This window comes from Anabas testudineus, chromosome 19, assembly GCF_900324465.2.
Source record: "Anabas testudineus chromosome 19, fAnaTes1.2, whole genome shotgun sequence".
Lineage (NCBI taxonomy): Eukaryota > Metazoa > Chordata > Actinopteri > Anabantiformes > Anabantidae > Anabas > Anabas testudineus.
The window spans coordinates 10196653-10214856 of NC_046628.1; the positions used below are offsets into that span (position 1 = coordinate 10196653).

General features: G+C 38.8%; 1 protein-coding gene across 1 annotated transcript; it reads right to left on the reverse strand.

The window, feature by feature from the left end:
* Nucleotides 1-628: 628 nt before the first annotated feature.
* Nucleotides 629-18146, reverse strand: nhlrc2 (NHL repeat containing 2). The gene is made up of 12 exons (XM_026351772.1): nt 17970-18146; nt 15178-15330; nt 12754-12803; nt 11931-12336; nt 11095-11216; nt 10877-11006; nt 8573-8666; nt 8096-8327; nt 5612-5734; nt 5237-5446; nt 4860-5073; nt 629-2952 (listed from the first exon to the last, which is right to left on the reverse strand). The coding sequence occupies exons 1-12, from the start codon at nt 18130-18132 to the stop codon at nt 2690-2692; spliced, it is 2160 nt and encodes a 719-aa protein (XP_026207557.1). The 5' UTR covers nt 18133-18146; the 3' UTR covers nt 629-2689.
* Between the last annotated feature and the right edge of the window lie 58 nt (nt 18147-18204).

Sequence of the window (18204 nt, forward strand, 5' to 3'; positions counted from 1 at the left end):
AGCTTTTAATTTACAGATGTCGGCAACAATTAACCAGTGTCAGCTTCATGCGTCATGTGAGTGTCATGAGAGACACTGGGGTACAGGCCCTTAAAAAAAACTTTTAAAAGACTTGTTTGTGCTGCTGAAAGCGGCTGTGTGTTGCTTATCTGATCACTCAGATTCACACAGTTGACTTATAGTCATTTTAATCTGTTATATCTTCACTTGGCAGCCAACACAGGAGGCGGCACTGTCAGGCTCTTGATGACCTGTGGAAAACCTTTAGTATTTTAGCTCTGTAAGTGTGTTCGTAGCCTCCCAGGCGATGTCTCCAGCGTGGTACGTGCTGATGGAGACCCTGTGCATGTGGGACGTCGAACAGTTTAGACAGCAGCCAGAATAACACAGGGTTAATGATGCTGTCGAAACAACAGCGGGTGGTGCAGCGGAGGGGGAAGATATTGCTCTTCTTCTACTCCTCTCTCTTTTCTGTTTGTTTGTGACTTATCTGGTAGTGCTACTGGGAGATGGAAGTATTTGATCATCATGTTGTTTAGTTTGGCGTCAGTATGTTGTACTTTATACACCCGGCACGGTGACAAATTTCTAATAATAATTTAAATAATTATATGCACACATCCACAGACAAGATAAAAAGGGGTTTATTCGTTTTCTCTTGTGTTGTATCTTGGGTGCAGCACTATTAGATATATTAACAAGATGCCCCTGAAGCCAAAGGCATGCCAAAAAAAAAAAAAAAACACAAAACAAAAAACAATATGTGGAACTTAATGCCCACCAGCAGCCATTCGAGCTCATCATTACAAATGCCAGAGGGATGAAAATGCTTAGTAGCACAGTGGAAAAATGGTTTGCAGTTCATCTGAAATAAATAACTTGTGTGAATAAAACATTTATACCATTACAGAAGTCTCTCGTTATTGCTTTTGATCATTGCACATAATTCATAGAGTAACACTCCCTTTCCAAGGCACTTTGGGCAGAGCGATCAAAACCAAACGAACCCATGATATACGATGACAGGGGCGATAATCAAATCACTTCTGACAACGGTTCATAACTTTGAAAAGCAATAAGGGAAAAATGACAATAACAACATCCACATTATCGTGGTCATTACATAACACAACCAGATACAAGTATCACGATGTCTCATCATTAGATCATCTCTTTCATGTTATGCTCCTATTGTGGAGTAGAGATGAAGTGTAGCACAGCTTGATAGAGAGATTTTAATTAAGACTGTGTCTTGATACAGTTTGCAGAGCAAGCGGCCGTCACTCTGTGTCATTAGTTCACAAGAGCTTACTTCCCCTTTTCCAAAACAGGCACTTCATCATGTTATTTTATTAGAATTAAAAGTATAATCTGTCACGCAGAGAGTAGAAACAGACAGAAGAACGCTTAATGCTGTAATTGCAACCTTTAAAAGAACTTTGTAGACTTTGTAATGCACTTCCAATCTACATATGTGTGGTGACACGCATATGTATAAATATTTATGAAAGCCTGGTGGGTGAGCCTGAAGTCACCACCCAAACTGACCACATAAATATACTGTACATGGAAATATAAAATTCTAAAAAATGCACAGAGTGAAGATCTGATTTAATAATCTAAAGCTAGACATCATTAATATTTTAATGATTAATAAATTTAAAAAAATGAGACTCTCTGCATAGAAAGTTTCTTGTGCAGTGTGTTTCTATCCTTCTCTACTTCCTTCCCTGTGCTGAGAAGTGAAGGTTTAAGATTCGTAGTTTACTCTCCTAATCAATCCCTATGAAAACCTCTCAAGATGTATATCATATCTTTTTTTTTTAAGTGTCTGTAACTTGATATTAGCATTCAAAAGCAATACTTGTGCAAGCAAAGAAATAATAGAACTCCTCTCCAAGTCTGAATCACATATCAGCTCCATTTGAGATTGTTTTAGTTATTTATTTATATATTTTGGTTCCTGCAATGTAATTACTTAGGGGAACAAAAGAAAATGTTTCTTTAATTTTAATGAGGAATTGTGTTAAATCACAAACACCGAACAAAGGAGAAATCTTTCAGAAGCAGACATTTTTCAATAATTACTTGTTGGGAATAAGTATATCTGGGGGTTTAGGCAACAATCTGAAACTAATTAGCGACGTCTTATTTGTTTAATTCGTCCACATCACTGCTAAGTGACAGGTAATCTGTCCATCACTGGCACCATCATCATCACCACATGACAATTAGATTATGAGACGTTCTGTGGCCATGTGTCTGATAAATGACTTCATCTTTCTAATTATATTACATTGTGCCAGTAGTCTGTCCTTTTTTACATAAAATAACATTATATAAAGGTTTTTAGGCTGTGGTTGCATTTTATTTTTATGGCTTTTTATAAGATCCCTAGAGATGTAACTGCTTGCATTACTACAGTATCAATAACTGCCACACAGAGGCAAGACCATTACATTATGTTTCACTGACGGTGCGTCTGAATAGTAGTAAAAACTCAGCTTTGAATTAAATGAATTTTTGTCAACCGTGACAGATCTGTCAGAAAGCATCTATGTTTTTTTTTCCCCCTCCAGAACTACGACCAAAAAACAAAACATGGAGTAAGATGTGATCAGAAGTTAGATTGATGACCCAATGCCACTGAAAACCTGGATGCTGTGTCATGTAGGACGTGTGAGCGATTTCAGAAGGCATGAGCCAACACCACAGTGACCTCTTTCTCACCAGGAGTGGCACTTATTTGAAGAGGCTGAGCAAAGGAGGCTGCTTTCATCATACAGGCGTTTCCTGCTTCCATACAGTAGTACACCCATACACTCAGACTGAGGCTGGCATTGCCGTTTGACTCCTTCATAACAGTTGGAAGTTTGGTTGAGATGGACAGAGGCTTTGACAGGTCCAAAATGTCACCAGTTATCACCTGATTGTCTAGCAGCCACTCGTTACCTGGGGGAAATAGTAATAATTAATAATAGTTATGCTGATAAAATCGGGCTTGTCAATAAACAGATAAGTACAAATATTCCTGTATGGTAAATATGCCTCGTGTGTACAAGTGTCATATTCCAAACATACGTGTCTCTACGAAAACATCAGTCTAACATCTAAATTTATTGTTGAACGAGGCAAGGTGTTCTCTGTGTTGCCTCGAGCTTGAGCATTGCGTAGGACAGCTAAATTGAGTTGTCTAAAATATTACCCCCAAACCCACATAACCCCACTGAATCAGATGAAACGAGGACGAGGACACCGGGGATATTTTTAGAAACAAATGCACATCTGAAGAGACATGACCAGCGAAAGATAAATGAAAGTCGAAAAGAAAAGGCTGGAGCTTCAACTGTGAGAAAATATGATGCCGGAGAGACCGTCAAATCCATGCTGTCAGTGATTAATGAAGCCGATGCCTAACATGAGGTCCCAGGGAAGCCATTTCTAAAAAGCCTCTAAAAAACAATTTAGATCTGGCCTGCACTTCTAAGTTGATCCATTAAAATTCCTGCCTCTGCTCTGATGTGATCAGCATAAGTCTAGACTGGGTATAATCGGACAGTGGGGGATCACGTAACATAGCCTGGTAGCTAATTATGTGAACCAAAGCATGTCGTCTTATCGAAAGGTTCTAAAAATAGCCTGCTGATATCACTGAATGCATGCTGCATCGCACTGAATGATGGAAACACTTTTGTTCCAAACCTAATGAACTGCATCAACTGTCCCTACCATGGTATCTCTAATCACTTCACACTCGATCCTTGGGTCGCACTACTTTAGATTACACGGTAGGGACACTGAACAAAGCCTTTGAATTGTACTGAGAAGTAAAAATCATTTAAAACTATCCATGCCGTGTTTAACTTCACCAGTGCTGTGAAAGAGTCCCTGAGCGATCTAAATATTCCTCCATCCCTCTGCTGAGAACGATTAATCCCAGCGTGGGCCAGCAAAGCGAGAAGCTGCTTGTTGTACAGTGAAAATGAAATGAAGGTTAAGCATCATTCACTTCCATTATTTTTTGACAGAATCATGGTTCACGGATCAAAATACAGTATAGCAAGAACCCCGTTTAGAACAGGGTCAGTATAAATATAGAAATCAGGTTTGGACTGAAACTCTATCCTAAAAAAAAAAAATAACTTCAAGCACTGAAGATATATTTTTGAACTTTGAAAACATAAAAATAAATAAAGTCGATTTCATTTTGTACTTTCACATAAGCAGCCAATTCCCTATGAGGGATTTGTCTGTTATCACAAAAACAACCTGACTGTATACTTGCTTGACTCCCTCCAATTCTCAACAACTCTTCTCCAGCACATTAATGTCAAGTCTTCTTCAGATACTGCTTATGTTACCAACTCTTCTCCTGACCAGCGACTGTCCAACTGGAGATTAGCGACGATAAGCAGGCACAGCAGGTCTCTCGAGCTTTGAGTTTCTCTACACATGCTGAAGCTGTGTGCGCAGGGCTGTGGCAAAGGTGATTGCTGGTACACACAGAGTTTGTGTTGGTGTTTTTTTAACCTTTTTAAAGGTTAGGTCAAAGAGCAAACATGTAAGGGATGAATTAGACAGTGTGTTAGTTCTGCTCCGGTGTACGTTACAAATGATGCACGTCCAGCTAACTAGTTCAGTATCTACTGTAACAGCTAATATAGCGATAACCAATGTGCTTTGTTATAGCCTCACTTTTACCATGATACAGTCAATAAATGCATATTAAAAACATCTTCCACTGGGTTCAAAACGAGTCTGTTGGTCTTTTTCAACCAACTCAAATGTACTTAGAGGTTTAATCTGTGTAAAACATGCACATGCATGCCATTTGTAACTATGACTGAACTTTGTCTCACCTTCAGCCGTAAGAGCCCAGGAGCTGGGGGCCTCTTCGGTGAGTTTGGTTCCTTCTGGAAGTGACAGGCTGAGTGATATGATGAGAGTTTGGCCTGCAGACACTGCTACTGGTGGCATTACTTTCCTGGCAGCTGATTTAGGCAGAGTGGGGGCTTTGGCAGGACCTGAAAGCTTTGTAGGTACCGAGTCTGTGCAGTACATGGAGATGGGGAACTGGATAGGAGAGAGATTTAGATTTTTGGTGAAGGAGAAAGCTATTGACACTTATGCTGTCCTGTCTTTATAACCCCTTTAGTTTAGATGAATTACATACTCATGAACAAAATTACTTTCTTAAGGTTTCTTAAACACACACACCCAAACACACACTTCTCACCAGTGAGACAGTCTTGGAGGCCAAGTCCAGCACTTTGACTTGGTGGTTGTTGGTATCAGCCACGTAAAGAAGCTTCCCACCATTGCCGACACAGACTCCTCCAGGTTCATTGAAGGAGGATTTGTTAAAGTCAGGGCCCAGAGTATTTCCTGTCTCTCCTGTACCTGCCAATGTGCTACACTGCTTTGTCTTTGGATCCACAACCTTGATCTGAACATATAGAGACAATCAAACAAAACCTGTGTGTTACCCATATGGTCTCAAAAGGGGAGAGTTTCGTGTAGCTGCTCAACAACAACCAATTATGAAAACAGAAGCAGCTAATGTGAGCACAGTGCAGCTTTGAACTACAGCCTTGTGACATTCAACAGTTACCTTTTGGTTGTAGGAGTCAGCCACATAGAGCAGGCTTTGTTCAGGAGCCCAGGCAACACCAAGAGGATGCTGCAGCTTGGCGTCCACCCCTTTCCCATCGACATCCCCAAAAGCAAAGAGGTTCTGATTCAAAGAAGATACAATGTTCAGAAGAAATAATAGATGGAGATATAAAAACATAAAAATGCCCAAACTGCAACTTGTGACCCTTAAGTTTACTCTCAAGGGAACATCAAATCTAAATTTATGAACAGCCTCTAACTAAATTTTAAAATATTTTTAGAAAGACACCATAGAGAGTGTTTTGATTCAAGATAGAGGTCTAAGTTGAACTCTTGTCTATACGCTATAAAAATTCTAATTTCTATTAGAAGAAACAGTTGAAGTAAAAACATGAAAGCGACATTGGTTTTATTATCGTAGGGAGTTCTGAATAATTCATGCAAGATCAGTAACACAAAAATCATTGTGCCACATTTGAATGAAACACTGGGACTCTGTGAAATATATATCTTCAAATTACTCTAGTCACTCATGCTGAACATAGCTGTATGAGTCATTCCTGAGAAGTTTTCAAATCCTTTAACTTAATGATAAATCTTAGCACTGTCGCCTCACAGTAATGATCTCTGTGTGTGTAGGTTTTCTCTAGGTACTTTGACTTCATCGCTGCATCCAAAGACATGCCGTTAAGGTTAATTGGTGACTCTGTGGATAGGTATGTGTCTTTATATGTCTGCACTGTGATTGACCAACAACCTGTCCAGGGTGTACCCTGCCTCTCGCCCAATGACAGCTGGAATAGGCTCCAGCACTCCCCTTAAGAGCACAAGTGGTTAGGATGATGGACGGATGGGTGATTTCATTTCATTTTAAACATGATAAAGAAAAATTTGTGCTACAGATCAACATGACCCTAAACTGATAAATTACAATCAACAACCAATTTGTGAGAAACTGGAAAGGATTGAAGTAAATTGCTTTTCATTTTGCATCATTCGGCTCAGTAAGCCAAAAATTAGATAACAATCTTACAAAAGCCTCATGATTCTCTACGGCTCACAGACTCTCCACAACGGCAGCATTCACTCAACAACGGCAGGCCAAAAAGAAACACATCGTTAGAATATCTGTTACTGCACCAGTAGAGTGCAAATACCTGTGGATTTTCATGTGCTCAGAGGTTCGTCATTGTTCCTTAACTGCAGGAGTGTGCCCTTTTTCACTGATTGCAAGGGAGCCATTAGCAGAAACCTATCCAATCAATCCCTCTACAGTGTGCTCAAAATAAGGCTGAAGAATCGGGGAATTGCATTTTGTGGAAGTACAGTACAGTGGACTGCCTGTACAAAGACACTTTCTGACTTATAGAAAAATACAGATATTTTAAATGTGTGAGTTTAACACCGTCACTGTGACAAGAGAACAAGAATCCTTAAGTTACAGAAACTGACATTTGTAATCAAGCAAAGATCTATTGTAAAACGCTTGTGAAGTAGGTAAAGTGTAAACGCTCTAAACGTCAATTTACCATTATATTATTTACATTTACAGTTACTTAATCTGCATTAAAGTTTTATGTTTCATTGTCTCAGCTAAATAGCAATAATGTCTATGACCAGTGGATCATACAGTGTATTAACAGTTTTTTGCTGGCTTACTGCCATGCTGAATAAACTGTATATGACTCTCCAGTTAATTACTCCCCATTCTCATGGGTGACTACAAGCTTTAAAGCTCTTGAGTCTTTCCAAAAATACATTAGTGTTGCAGGAAAGAAAAGTACATCAGAGAAGCGGCAAGGACATGAATATACTACCAAAACATTGCCTTTCAGGCCTCTGCAGCAAATAAGAGAGGCTGTTTATTTATGGTTCTTTTTAAAAATCAATATTTTTTATGTATAGAAAAATGGCATTTATGAATGCCTAAGATTATTCCAAAGCGTTGTCTCTTCTCTGGCAGAAAATGTGGTAGATTAATGTACAGGTTGTACAGGTTGTACAGCTTGTGTTTGCTGTTGATGGATGGTGGCAGAGTCAGGTACAGGATATATTGTCATTGAAAGTAGGGTACGAGGGGTTATTCAGTTCTTGCAGGCTGCTTTGGCAAAGGACTTTTAATTACCTCTAGCTTTTTTTAAGCTGCTGTTCGCTGTTTTGACCTTAATTGTGTTGCTTTAAATAGATTTGGAAGAAAAAACAAACAAAACACTAAAAGATGCAAGTATTGGCTTAACTGCTAGGTATTTGAGAATGTATGAACGTTAGATCAACAGAAAGAGGATACTTCATTAAAAACACTTGGGGCTCGTTCTCTGACTCTCAACCACCAAATCAATCTTATGTAAAAAAAAAAAAACTAACTAAAAGGCATCTAGTAGAAGAAAGAAACACGGAAAACAATGTTTAGACATAAATCACCCATTCAGTTACAAAATCATACACTATCTAGTCTTTCATCCATCAAATGTTGTACACGCACCAGTGGATCTCTCTCTCCTCCAACCAGCAGCTTGACGGCTCCGTCCTTCAGCGCCAGCGTACGAATGGTACTGCTTTCACTATCGGCCACATACAGGCAGTTCCAGCTCTCCTCTGGGGCTAAAGCCAGGCCTGAAGGCTGAGCAAAGCTGGCCTTGTGGGGATAGGCGTTGTTTCGGTTTTCCTCATTGCCGCTGCCTGCCCATCGCATGCACGTGCCCGCCTTGGACTCACTGTTCATGTTGTTAAATACAACATAATGTCACATCCATTTAATATGTTGCAGAATATGTAGAGTTTAAAAAAAGCAGGGAAACCGACTTTTTGACACAAATGACTGCTTTCATAATGCTAAAGTATGATAGTATTTTTTCTAAAAGTGGGTCTTTACTTGCTTTTAATCACTTAAAGTTTTACTAGTTGCTTTAAAGGGCTCCTCATGCCAAGTGGTCATGGTGGTCATGTACCAGTCTCTCACCTTCCTTTGGGCAGTTTCCCATCTGCTAGGAACAAAGCCCAGATCTGGTGGGTCCCTGCCATGGCTATCCACAGCACGTTATCTTCAACTCCGCCTGCGTATGCAAATGAAACACACATACACACACAAAAACAGTGAGTTTAGAACCAGGATATTTGCGTCACTGCTTTTGGCTGTCTACCAGTCAGCCTCAATATCATCTAGAAGTTACCAATATTTGTCCTAAAGATAAAAAAGTTATTTTAGCTATTTTGTAAGTTTACTTTATAAAAAAGTAAAAAGTATTGACACTATGATTTTCTCATTGCTAAAAGAAACCCTGGTTACTTTTACCCAATTACAATTTCCAATTAAAAAAGTATTAATTGGCAAAGGTTGAGTTTCAGCAGCTTTACAGGTTTAAGTGACAAAGGCCATGTGCCACTTTAGATGCACTCAGCTGAGACAATACTGTCATTATGATGGATACACAGTATCACAGACATACAGTATCTCAGTTGTATTTTTGATGCCGCACGGAACTCAGCCCTTCTTGATCACATCTGGTGGACTGGCTGGGAGATTTGACAACTCCGACACCTGACATGCAGCATCAATGTCACTGTAGTGACTTTGTAGTTCAAAAGGTGTAGGATCCTCTTGACTTGGTGATTTATTTATTCATGCACACATACACAGAAAAATTGTGAATATGCAATGAGTGTTCAGGTGTACTCTCAAAGGACAATGTCGGTTGAGTTAAAGGTCTGAGGAACTGATCCTCAGACCATAAGGTGATGTTTTAAAGCAGCAGGTTGTTGCATCCTTCAACATGTGTGGGAACGTGACAAATATTAATTATCTATTATGTACAGATTGTGTACAACAATAAAGTACTAACGGGCCTAAAGTGCCTATATAATTAATACTCTTTAGAATCTTTCATCTTTTGTTTGTTTTCATTAAGTGCACAATATAATTAGGACAACATGGGCTTAAATATTCCTTTAAATACAACAACATCTCAGACTTGAAGAAGCACTTAAACAATGTTACCTTCAGGTAGGAATGACATAATAATTTTACAGAAATGTCTTCCTTTAATAATTCAAGAAAATGTTTAATTTTAAATACTATTATTACTAAATTTTTAACTATTAATATAAAAATACACAATGACTTTTGTCATGGGGAATAAAAAGAATTCAATACAGATTTAATAATATTAATAATAATGAGCAAAGTTAAAAGCTATATACATCACATTTACATATAAATGACACCAGGCCCATCTGGAGAGCAAAGCAAGTCTGCTAAATGAGTCAACAGCATACTGTACCAGTTGCAAGGTGCATGTCTGACTGTGTTTAAGGGCTCTGCTGGTTTGGCATCTATGAGTGTGAAAGCAGTTCTTTGCTGATTGCTCACAGATAACAAAGCCTGATGGCAACACAAGACGTGCACCAACATTTAGACATAAAAGGTCTGAGAGTTTCAAAAGTTAAAGTTTAAAAAGCTTTCTACTTTGATAAAAAGCACCGTGTGGCAAATAATAAAAAAGATTAATAATAAAGGAACGCTCAAGGCAAAATGATAAAAGCAAAGCAAAGGACTGAGCTTTGATTTTGAAGTGGAGGTATATTACTTTGTGAGACTATGAAAGACCTTGTCAGATGGTTTACAGTGGTTTGTGACTTGCAAAGTTTATATATATTATAAAGATTTGTTTTCAAAATTATTCAATAGAAGTAGGTCCTACAGATTAAAAAGTGTCCTCCAATAATTTACTAAGCCCTTTTAATTTTCTTCTCTCTCAGGATCTCTATACCATACGGTGCATTCACTCTTCCACTCTATTCACAATCAGGTTCAGGAAAACTGTCTGAAAAATTAAAGACTAGCAGTTTGTTCTGTAATTCAGTTGTGAAGGGTCTACTGCAGCTGACTGCAACTTCCCCTTTGAGCAGTTTGTTGATCGTGTAAAGGTTAGAAGTTTTTAATTTGTCAATTTTTCTGTGTGTGTTTTAGGTGCAAAATCTAACTGCACTAAATATTTAAAGTGCAAATCATCTCTCTCTTCCCTCTCTCACTTTCATCTGAAAGTGCCTAAACTATGCTCAGCTAATCCAAGGGAGTGGGAGTGATCTCTCTCTCTCTCTCTCTCTCTCTCTCTCTCTCTCAGGAATCACTGATTGTGCAGCAGCATACAGAACAGACTGCATTTTCTATGGCAAGTAGAGAAGCAAGGGCAGACACGGAGAGAGAACACAATAAAATCTTATAAATGATGCCCTTCAAGTTGCGATCCAAAACAAAAAACCTCACCGGCGGTGCCAAGAGTCACATCCCAAGGAGAGCTGATTGGCTGCTGAGGGCCCATGGCTCCACCTTCTTTGTCGGTACCTTGAGCACCTACTCCAGCTAGAGTGCTGACTCTCCCCTCTAACAGATCAATCTAACAGACAGACAGACAGAGCGAGGTATGGATACATGTGCAGATCAACAGAAAAATGCCATAAAAACGTTCAGGAAAAGGCAACTACCTTTCTGATGAGGTGATTTTCGGTGTCGGCTACATATATCGTGTCCCCTTTAATGGCCACACCCTGAGGGGAGTTAAAGGAGGCTTCGGACAAGTCACCATCTCGTTTACCACTTTCAGGACCTGTGACAGAAACAATAATCTCAGGATCTTTATGCTTCCAAGTCTACATGTACAGATCATATTAAGCCCAGAACCTTTATCTTTGTCCATACTAAAATGCTGCAATGCAAGGGCTGAAATACTCGAATACATCTTTGACAAGTTGGCTGTGTTTAGGTTTCCATTAAAGTCTCTCGACCATCAATGTCATATTAAAGCTTCACAGTGAAATTTGAGCATCTCTGGTGTACTCACATGCTTAAGTACCGTAATAATTACTTAATGTGAACTAAGCATCTACACACACATCTACAGTGCCTGTTAAAATTTCTGAGATGCAAATCTAACATGCAAAGATGAAGTCAGCCTGTAAAAATAAAAAAAAAATAAAAACTCATGTGTGCCTCATTTTGTCCACTCTGGTCAGTGCCAGTTCTCAGCATGTACTAGTCTCTGCTGCTGCCAACCTCTCTGTTGGTCTAAGGACAACACAGACCACAATGTGGCTCCTCTGAGGGTTGTTAAGGCATGTAAGCGATCTAAAAATATCAATATAATAATGTTGTACAAATCCTCATCTTTACAAAGCAAGAACACAGGAACTAATTTAAGTTAGGATATATTTTATGCACAACGGTACGTTTATTTTTTCTCCCAAAATGCCATGGTGTGGAAAGAGGGTTTAATTAACTTTCCTGTGACTGTATATCTCATCCTGTATCTCTGTATTCTTACCTCCTACAACATGTAACAGCTGTCCACTAGTCGACACCACCAAAATACGGTGATGTCCAGTGTCTGCTATGGCCAGTGTTTGACTGCTGTTGTCTATAGCCACCTTTCCAGGAAAAGACAAGGTGCTGGGTGGCAAGGAGTCTTTGTAAAGCTTGATCCCCACTGTGTGGCTCTTTAGTAGGCCCTGCTCTCCGTAGTAACGCAGGGCACAGTCAGTAAAAAGCATCAGCCTGTCGCGATGCCCTTCACCCACCAAAGACAAGAGCAGGTTGCCACGTGGTCCCAGCAGGACCAGTGTAGGCCAGCAGGACACCTCCAGCTCGTGCCAAAGGTACGCCTCACTGTCGTTCACCACTGGGTGGCAGATGTCATAACGGAGAACAGCGCTGCAAATGTTGTCCAGGACCTTCGGAAGGTTAGTAACAAACAGGAATATATCAACAAAAGAAAAATACTTTAAAAGTAGAATAAGTAAAACACATATTTTCATTGTCAAATAATCTGGAAAGATTTCTTGTACATTAATCTTGCTGATTATTAAACTCATATTTTAATGTACACTTTTAAATAGATTATGTTTAGGATTAAATATTTAAGCCTCAAAATGAGGCCAATTAACAGACCTGATTCTAAGAAAGGAGGAGGAAATTGTTTTATAAAATTAGGAATTTTAATTTAGAGTGACTCATATTAAAAGTGGATTGTTTTGTGTCATACTCAAATTCACAGCATTTACGCACATTTGCTGCTGTTTTGCAGATATGACAGTGTTGAAAGGAAGCACTACCACATCAGCTGATGACAAACAATGAAAACCACTTACCTTTTCATTGGGGAATTTGGCAGAGTGTACACCAACAACAACCAATCCATCTGAGAGAGAGATTAAACAGATATGAGACAAATAAAACACAAAAAAACAACCAAAAAGTAAAGTTACTGAATAACTATGCCAAAAACTATTATTTTCCACAGTTTCAGGACACTAAAAAGCATTTCAGTGTGTTATTATCCGAGTATGGCAGTGAGTGAAAGATACAGAAAACCTTAAAACACCTGTCCATCACGAAAAAATAAATAAAAATAAAATCTAAATCATTGTGTCAACAAGTTGCATAAGCCTGATATAGTTCGCGCACACACATACTGACACACACACACACGCACACACACACAGCTAATGACTAGAAGGCTGAGATAAAACAATGGAAAGAAAAGTGATTTGTAATTAAAAATCTTAGGGCCTGTGAGGTGAATATGCCCTAAGCCTCGGTGAGGTTCTTGGAAGTCTTTGAGCACCTTGTGGCTATAAATGACTAAGGCCAACGGATGTTCAAATGTTATGCAACGAAATGGCCTGAAAATGAGAACCACATGATTGTGATGTACTTTTGAAAAGACCCGCCTGTGGTTCTGAAAATCTTCCAGAAGTGGCCTTACATACCAGATATCTCGTTAGGTTTCCTTCCTGCTTCTCCAATCAGTGTGGGACTTTTTGTGCAAACACAGTCACCTTTGTGCTTATATCATTCTTAGACTCATAAACTTGACAATACTGTGTGTAAAAACTTTATTGTGTGAGTGGAGTGATAGAAATGCCAAAGTTACCTTGTCATTCTGAGAATACGTTAGTTACATGGCATCAAGCTTCATAACAATTTTCTACTGGATTTATGTCACATAAAAATGTTGGTTTTCTGGACTCTATTTAGAATTAGATTATACAGTGGCAAGAAAAGGTATGTGAACCTTTGGATAATGATTTATGACAAATGAATGCAGTAAACCATACATTTCTGAAATGTTCACATAGTTTTTTGCCATTTAGCTGTTAAACCTTTGAAATTAGGTTCTGATGATTTATCGGACAGTATAAAACTGTAATCTTAATAATCATACTGAAAGAGAAACTAAAATCGGTTTATATGCACTGACATTGTAATGAGAAAATAAGTCAAAGACAAGGAATAAAATGCTAATTTGAAGTTAAGTCAGTAAATTAGTTTGTTCTTTGTCATACAAACTTGGCAAATATATTTTTATTGAATGGAAATATCAATGTTTTTTTTAACACAAATCACTGTCACCTCTACACCTCTTCAAACTCAACGTTGTCTGCAGTGGATTTCGTAACCCATGGCCCCTGCCAAGCAGTACAGTACTAGCACAGATTGTAGTGACGATGGGTGGGTGGGTGTTTGGTGGGAGTGACTGGACTGGGTGGCTCCCACACCTCACTGACCAGAGTGGCAAACAGAATGTACCCATTGCTGTGCCAAAGATAAGGCAAGTATGATTATGTGCGGTAGCACTGTGGTGTGTGTGTGTTCTGTGTCCCGCCTGGCTCATAACTGAAATGCAAACTGCATGAGCTTCCTCAGATGGTCCCTTGAAGGACCAGCAGGATGCCAGCGTCAGTCGGATGTGATTATGCTTTGCATGAAGTGGCTCACTGACATTGCAGCTTGGAAATATTTTTAGTTACTGTCTCTTCACAGCTGAGATAAGGGCCTTCATACTTTTCCAACTAAAGAAGTGAGAAGTAGAGTTGATGTACTACAGTTTCTCTGCCTCAGTGAACTTAAATGTGTTTCCATGACCCAACACGATACATAATACAGTAGGACTGGATTTGTGTTCCCTCTGTTAGACCTAGCAGATTTCTGCAGAAGGCAGAAACTTGTAGTTTGACTTTAAGAATAACATTAAGAAATGCAGTCTGGCATTTAAAGGCGCCGTTTTCTTTAATTATATAGCAAGGAAAGAATATCTCTTCTTGCTCTTCCAAATTCATATGTACCGTTTGTTTAACTGTTGTCTGGTGCAAATGAATGGTAATTCACCACAGCTATACTTTTGTACTCAGTCCACAATTAGTTTTTCCTATGGGTTATAAAGCACTGGACAGGAACCAATCATTCCTTTGTTTACAGTAGCTCACAGGTAAACGGATTCTGCTATCCGTGCTGCTTAATGTGTCATAAACTAATTTTAATTTTAAAGTCTGATGAAAGATAAAAGCCAATGCACTGATGTGAGGTGTGTTTTACGGTGGGTATGCTACAAACTCAGCATGACTGCTTATTTTTACGTGGATTCTCCACCTATGTCATGAAATTCCATTAAAAATGTAAAAGCAAATGCAAAATATGTGCAAACTTAATGGATCATTCCACTTTCCCAAGTCATACAGGTTTACCGTGGAGTAAAATGTAGCATTTAGCATCATGAGTGCTAAAGTTCATACCTTTAACAGAGTGTTTCTTCTCCAGTTGGTGCAGGTCAGGCAGGATGTGTATGCAGTTGATGCAGCAGTAAGTGAAGAAGTCCAGCAGCACAACTTTGCCAGCCAGTTCCTTGTTGAAAAACAGAGGCCCCTCCGTGTTCAGCCATTCCAAGCCTGGAGCAAATCACAGGGTGGAAAATGATGCTGTCATCTTATTAATTATGTTTAGTCACGGTGTAAAAAATTGCTTTGCAGTGCCCATCACTGTCGTAGGAGGGTAATGGTTGTAGTCAGATAATACCTAACGGGCATGTTTGTCTCAGGCCTGACACAGAATTCCTGTCACATTGGAAAAAAAACGATGGATCAAAGCAAAGACTTAGTTAGAGCTACCATACGTAAAATAAAAACCATGTCTCATTTTTCACTTTATTTTCACCTCCTAACATGCACTTGAGATTGTGTCTTATACCTGTACTTACACATGCGCACCATACTTCAGGATGTTCGACCCTCCCCTCTCTGCCACATAAACTAAGCTACTACAAAGCATTTTGTGTTCTGAATATTATTCTGTTATCCGTTTTAAAAATTAACACAGCCATAAATGTTAAACCCATGTCTGGTTTGAAGTTTTAACAACTACTCATTAGGAGTTGGGAGGCCAGTTATTGCCCTCTTAAAAACCTGTTTATTCTACTCTGTCTCAACCTACTGTAGATCCCCATCTACTGGTGTGACAACATATTACCAACATGCAACCTCCCTTAACAGAGACCAAACTGCAGATTCATATTCAGACAACTCATATATCTTGTATCTTTAAGAATGAGAATGTTTTTCCCATGAAATGATAAATGTAACACCTTCTTTTAGAAGACAAGTAAGACTTCTACACTTGAACATGTTGCTACAGCATAGAGACAAAACAACAGTTCTGCATTTGCTCTGAACACACAGTTCTGATCGGATATAGATTTGTAGCTTCCTGATTACACCACACTCGTTATGACAAAAGATTATAAGGTCATGTTAGGTGAAAAATTTGTACAGAGGAAACTGACTGATGCCTGCTGTTGTGTACAGAGTTGATAAAAAAAAATAAAATAAAAAATAAAAAATACACCACAGGAACATTTGCTATAAAAATAAAAATGCTGCAACATAGAAGTCTGCTTTTAGTTCATTCTTAAATTAGTTTTCGTTGCTACCGGAAGATATAATCTGGTTGTTTTACGATGATATACCAATGTCGCAATCCAGAAATATAAGTACTGCAGTCTTTAAAATAAGCACACGTGAGAGAATATTTAAATTATATATTAAAAAGAGATTAAATGTATTGTGTTTCTATCACTGGAGGTTATTTCATGGTGAAACCCTGAGGAAACAGACACAAAGGGCACTGAGTTAAGCCAGAGCAGCAAGGAAGATGATAATAACTACAGATAAATGTGCATGGGCTTGTCTGCTGACTGGACAAATTCTAGTTCAGTTTCAATCAGCTGACCCTGTTCAGGCACAAAATTGTGTCTGTAACCTCCTGTCCTTCATGCTTATGCTCTGTAATTCTTCAGGCTCATGATTCCTGAACAACACCCGGTTGACAGCATTGTCAGGAAGTCTTGACATTTCTGAGCCAGAAATTCTGTGAGATGTTTTACACTGTTCCTGTTTGTCTTGCTATACTTGCTGTTGTGCTCTGTTATCAGGGGGTGAAGGCAAGGTCTATGTATGAATGAAATATTGATAAGCCATAGTCTTGTGATGTGGCAGTGGAGTCAGTGTGGCTTAGGCAAGGCTAGAAAGATATGCTATCAGGTAACATAAAAGCTTTTCTAGATCATGTAGTGGCCCATTTTAAAGATACACAAACATGGCAGCTGTTTAGCATACACAGTCCTGCACTATGTACAGTAGCTCCATTGTAGCCATAAGGGCCTAACTAGGCTGATGTCACCAGGTCAGGTCTCCTCACTGAAAGCTTGACTGAGGGACCTCTGTCTTTGTACAGTAATGTAATTAGTGATATCAATCACACAAAATGCTACAAAATAAAACACAATTCATTTATAAAAGTAAAAAAAAAAATGTTCAGACATAATTGTTTATTTTTCCTCATTTGTAAAAAGTCATCAAGAATAGTTTGTGTGCTCTTTGTATGAGGTGCATCAGTGTAAAACACTTATTCTGAGTAAGTGTTAGGTATATTTGTATTTTTGTGATCCAGAATTTGTACAATATAGATGTATTTGTGTGTTTTATTGGCAATAGTCAGAATTCAGTCCTCATTTATTTGTATTTATATAAAATTTTTGTGACTTGTCACTGTTGCTTCGGCTTCTTACTATTAAGGTTCAGACACATACTGTAACAGATTTGTCCCTATTATTGCATATTATTAAATACCACCTTTCCTAAATCCATTTTGGCTAAAATGTATAGTTTGTTCTTCACTATGAGTAAATTCCATAAAACCAGAGTGATCTCTTCGCCACCAAATCCATTTATTTTATTCTGAACTTAGAAAAATATTTGCTAAGATAATTCATACAGTAAACCACTAGCAACAGCTCATAAGTTATAGGAAACACATACAGGTAGAAAACGAATTGGATTCAAGCGGAGTGTTCAAATGTCAAGAAATGAAACCTTTTACACTATCAAATCCTAACTTTTCAGTGTTATACATACTGTGTGACTGTGTGGAGTCATGTTGGGAGACTTAGTGTTTGCAAACTAACGAGTCAAAGTGTTGAGAAGTTCTGTGGAGAGGCTGTGTTAAGCTAGCTGGAGCTGCAGTGGGCTCTTACCTGGCTGAAAGTCGGGTATCTTCAAATCATCTCGCTCGTCTAGTTTTTTCAAATACTGGAGCACAAGATTTTCTTTCTCTTGCTGCGTGGCAGCTTCGTCCAGGGCGAAATCCAGCTGACTTTGAATAGGAAACAAAGTAGAGAGGCTGCACTGCGCCGCCATGTTGCCAACAACAACCGGCCTGCTAGGTAAACTCACACTGAAGATTCGCACTGCTGCTTTTGACACAACTGT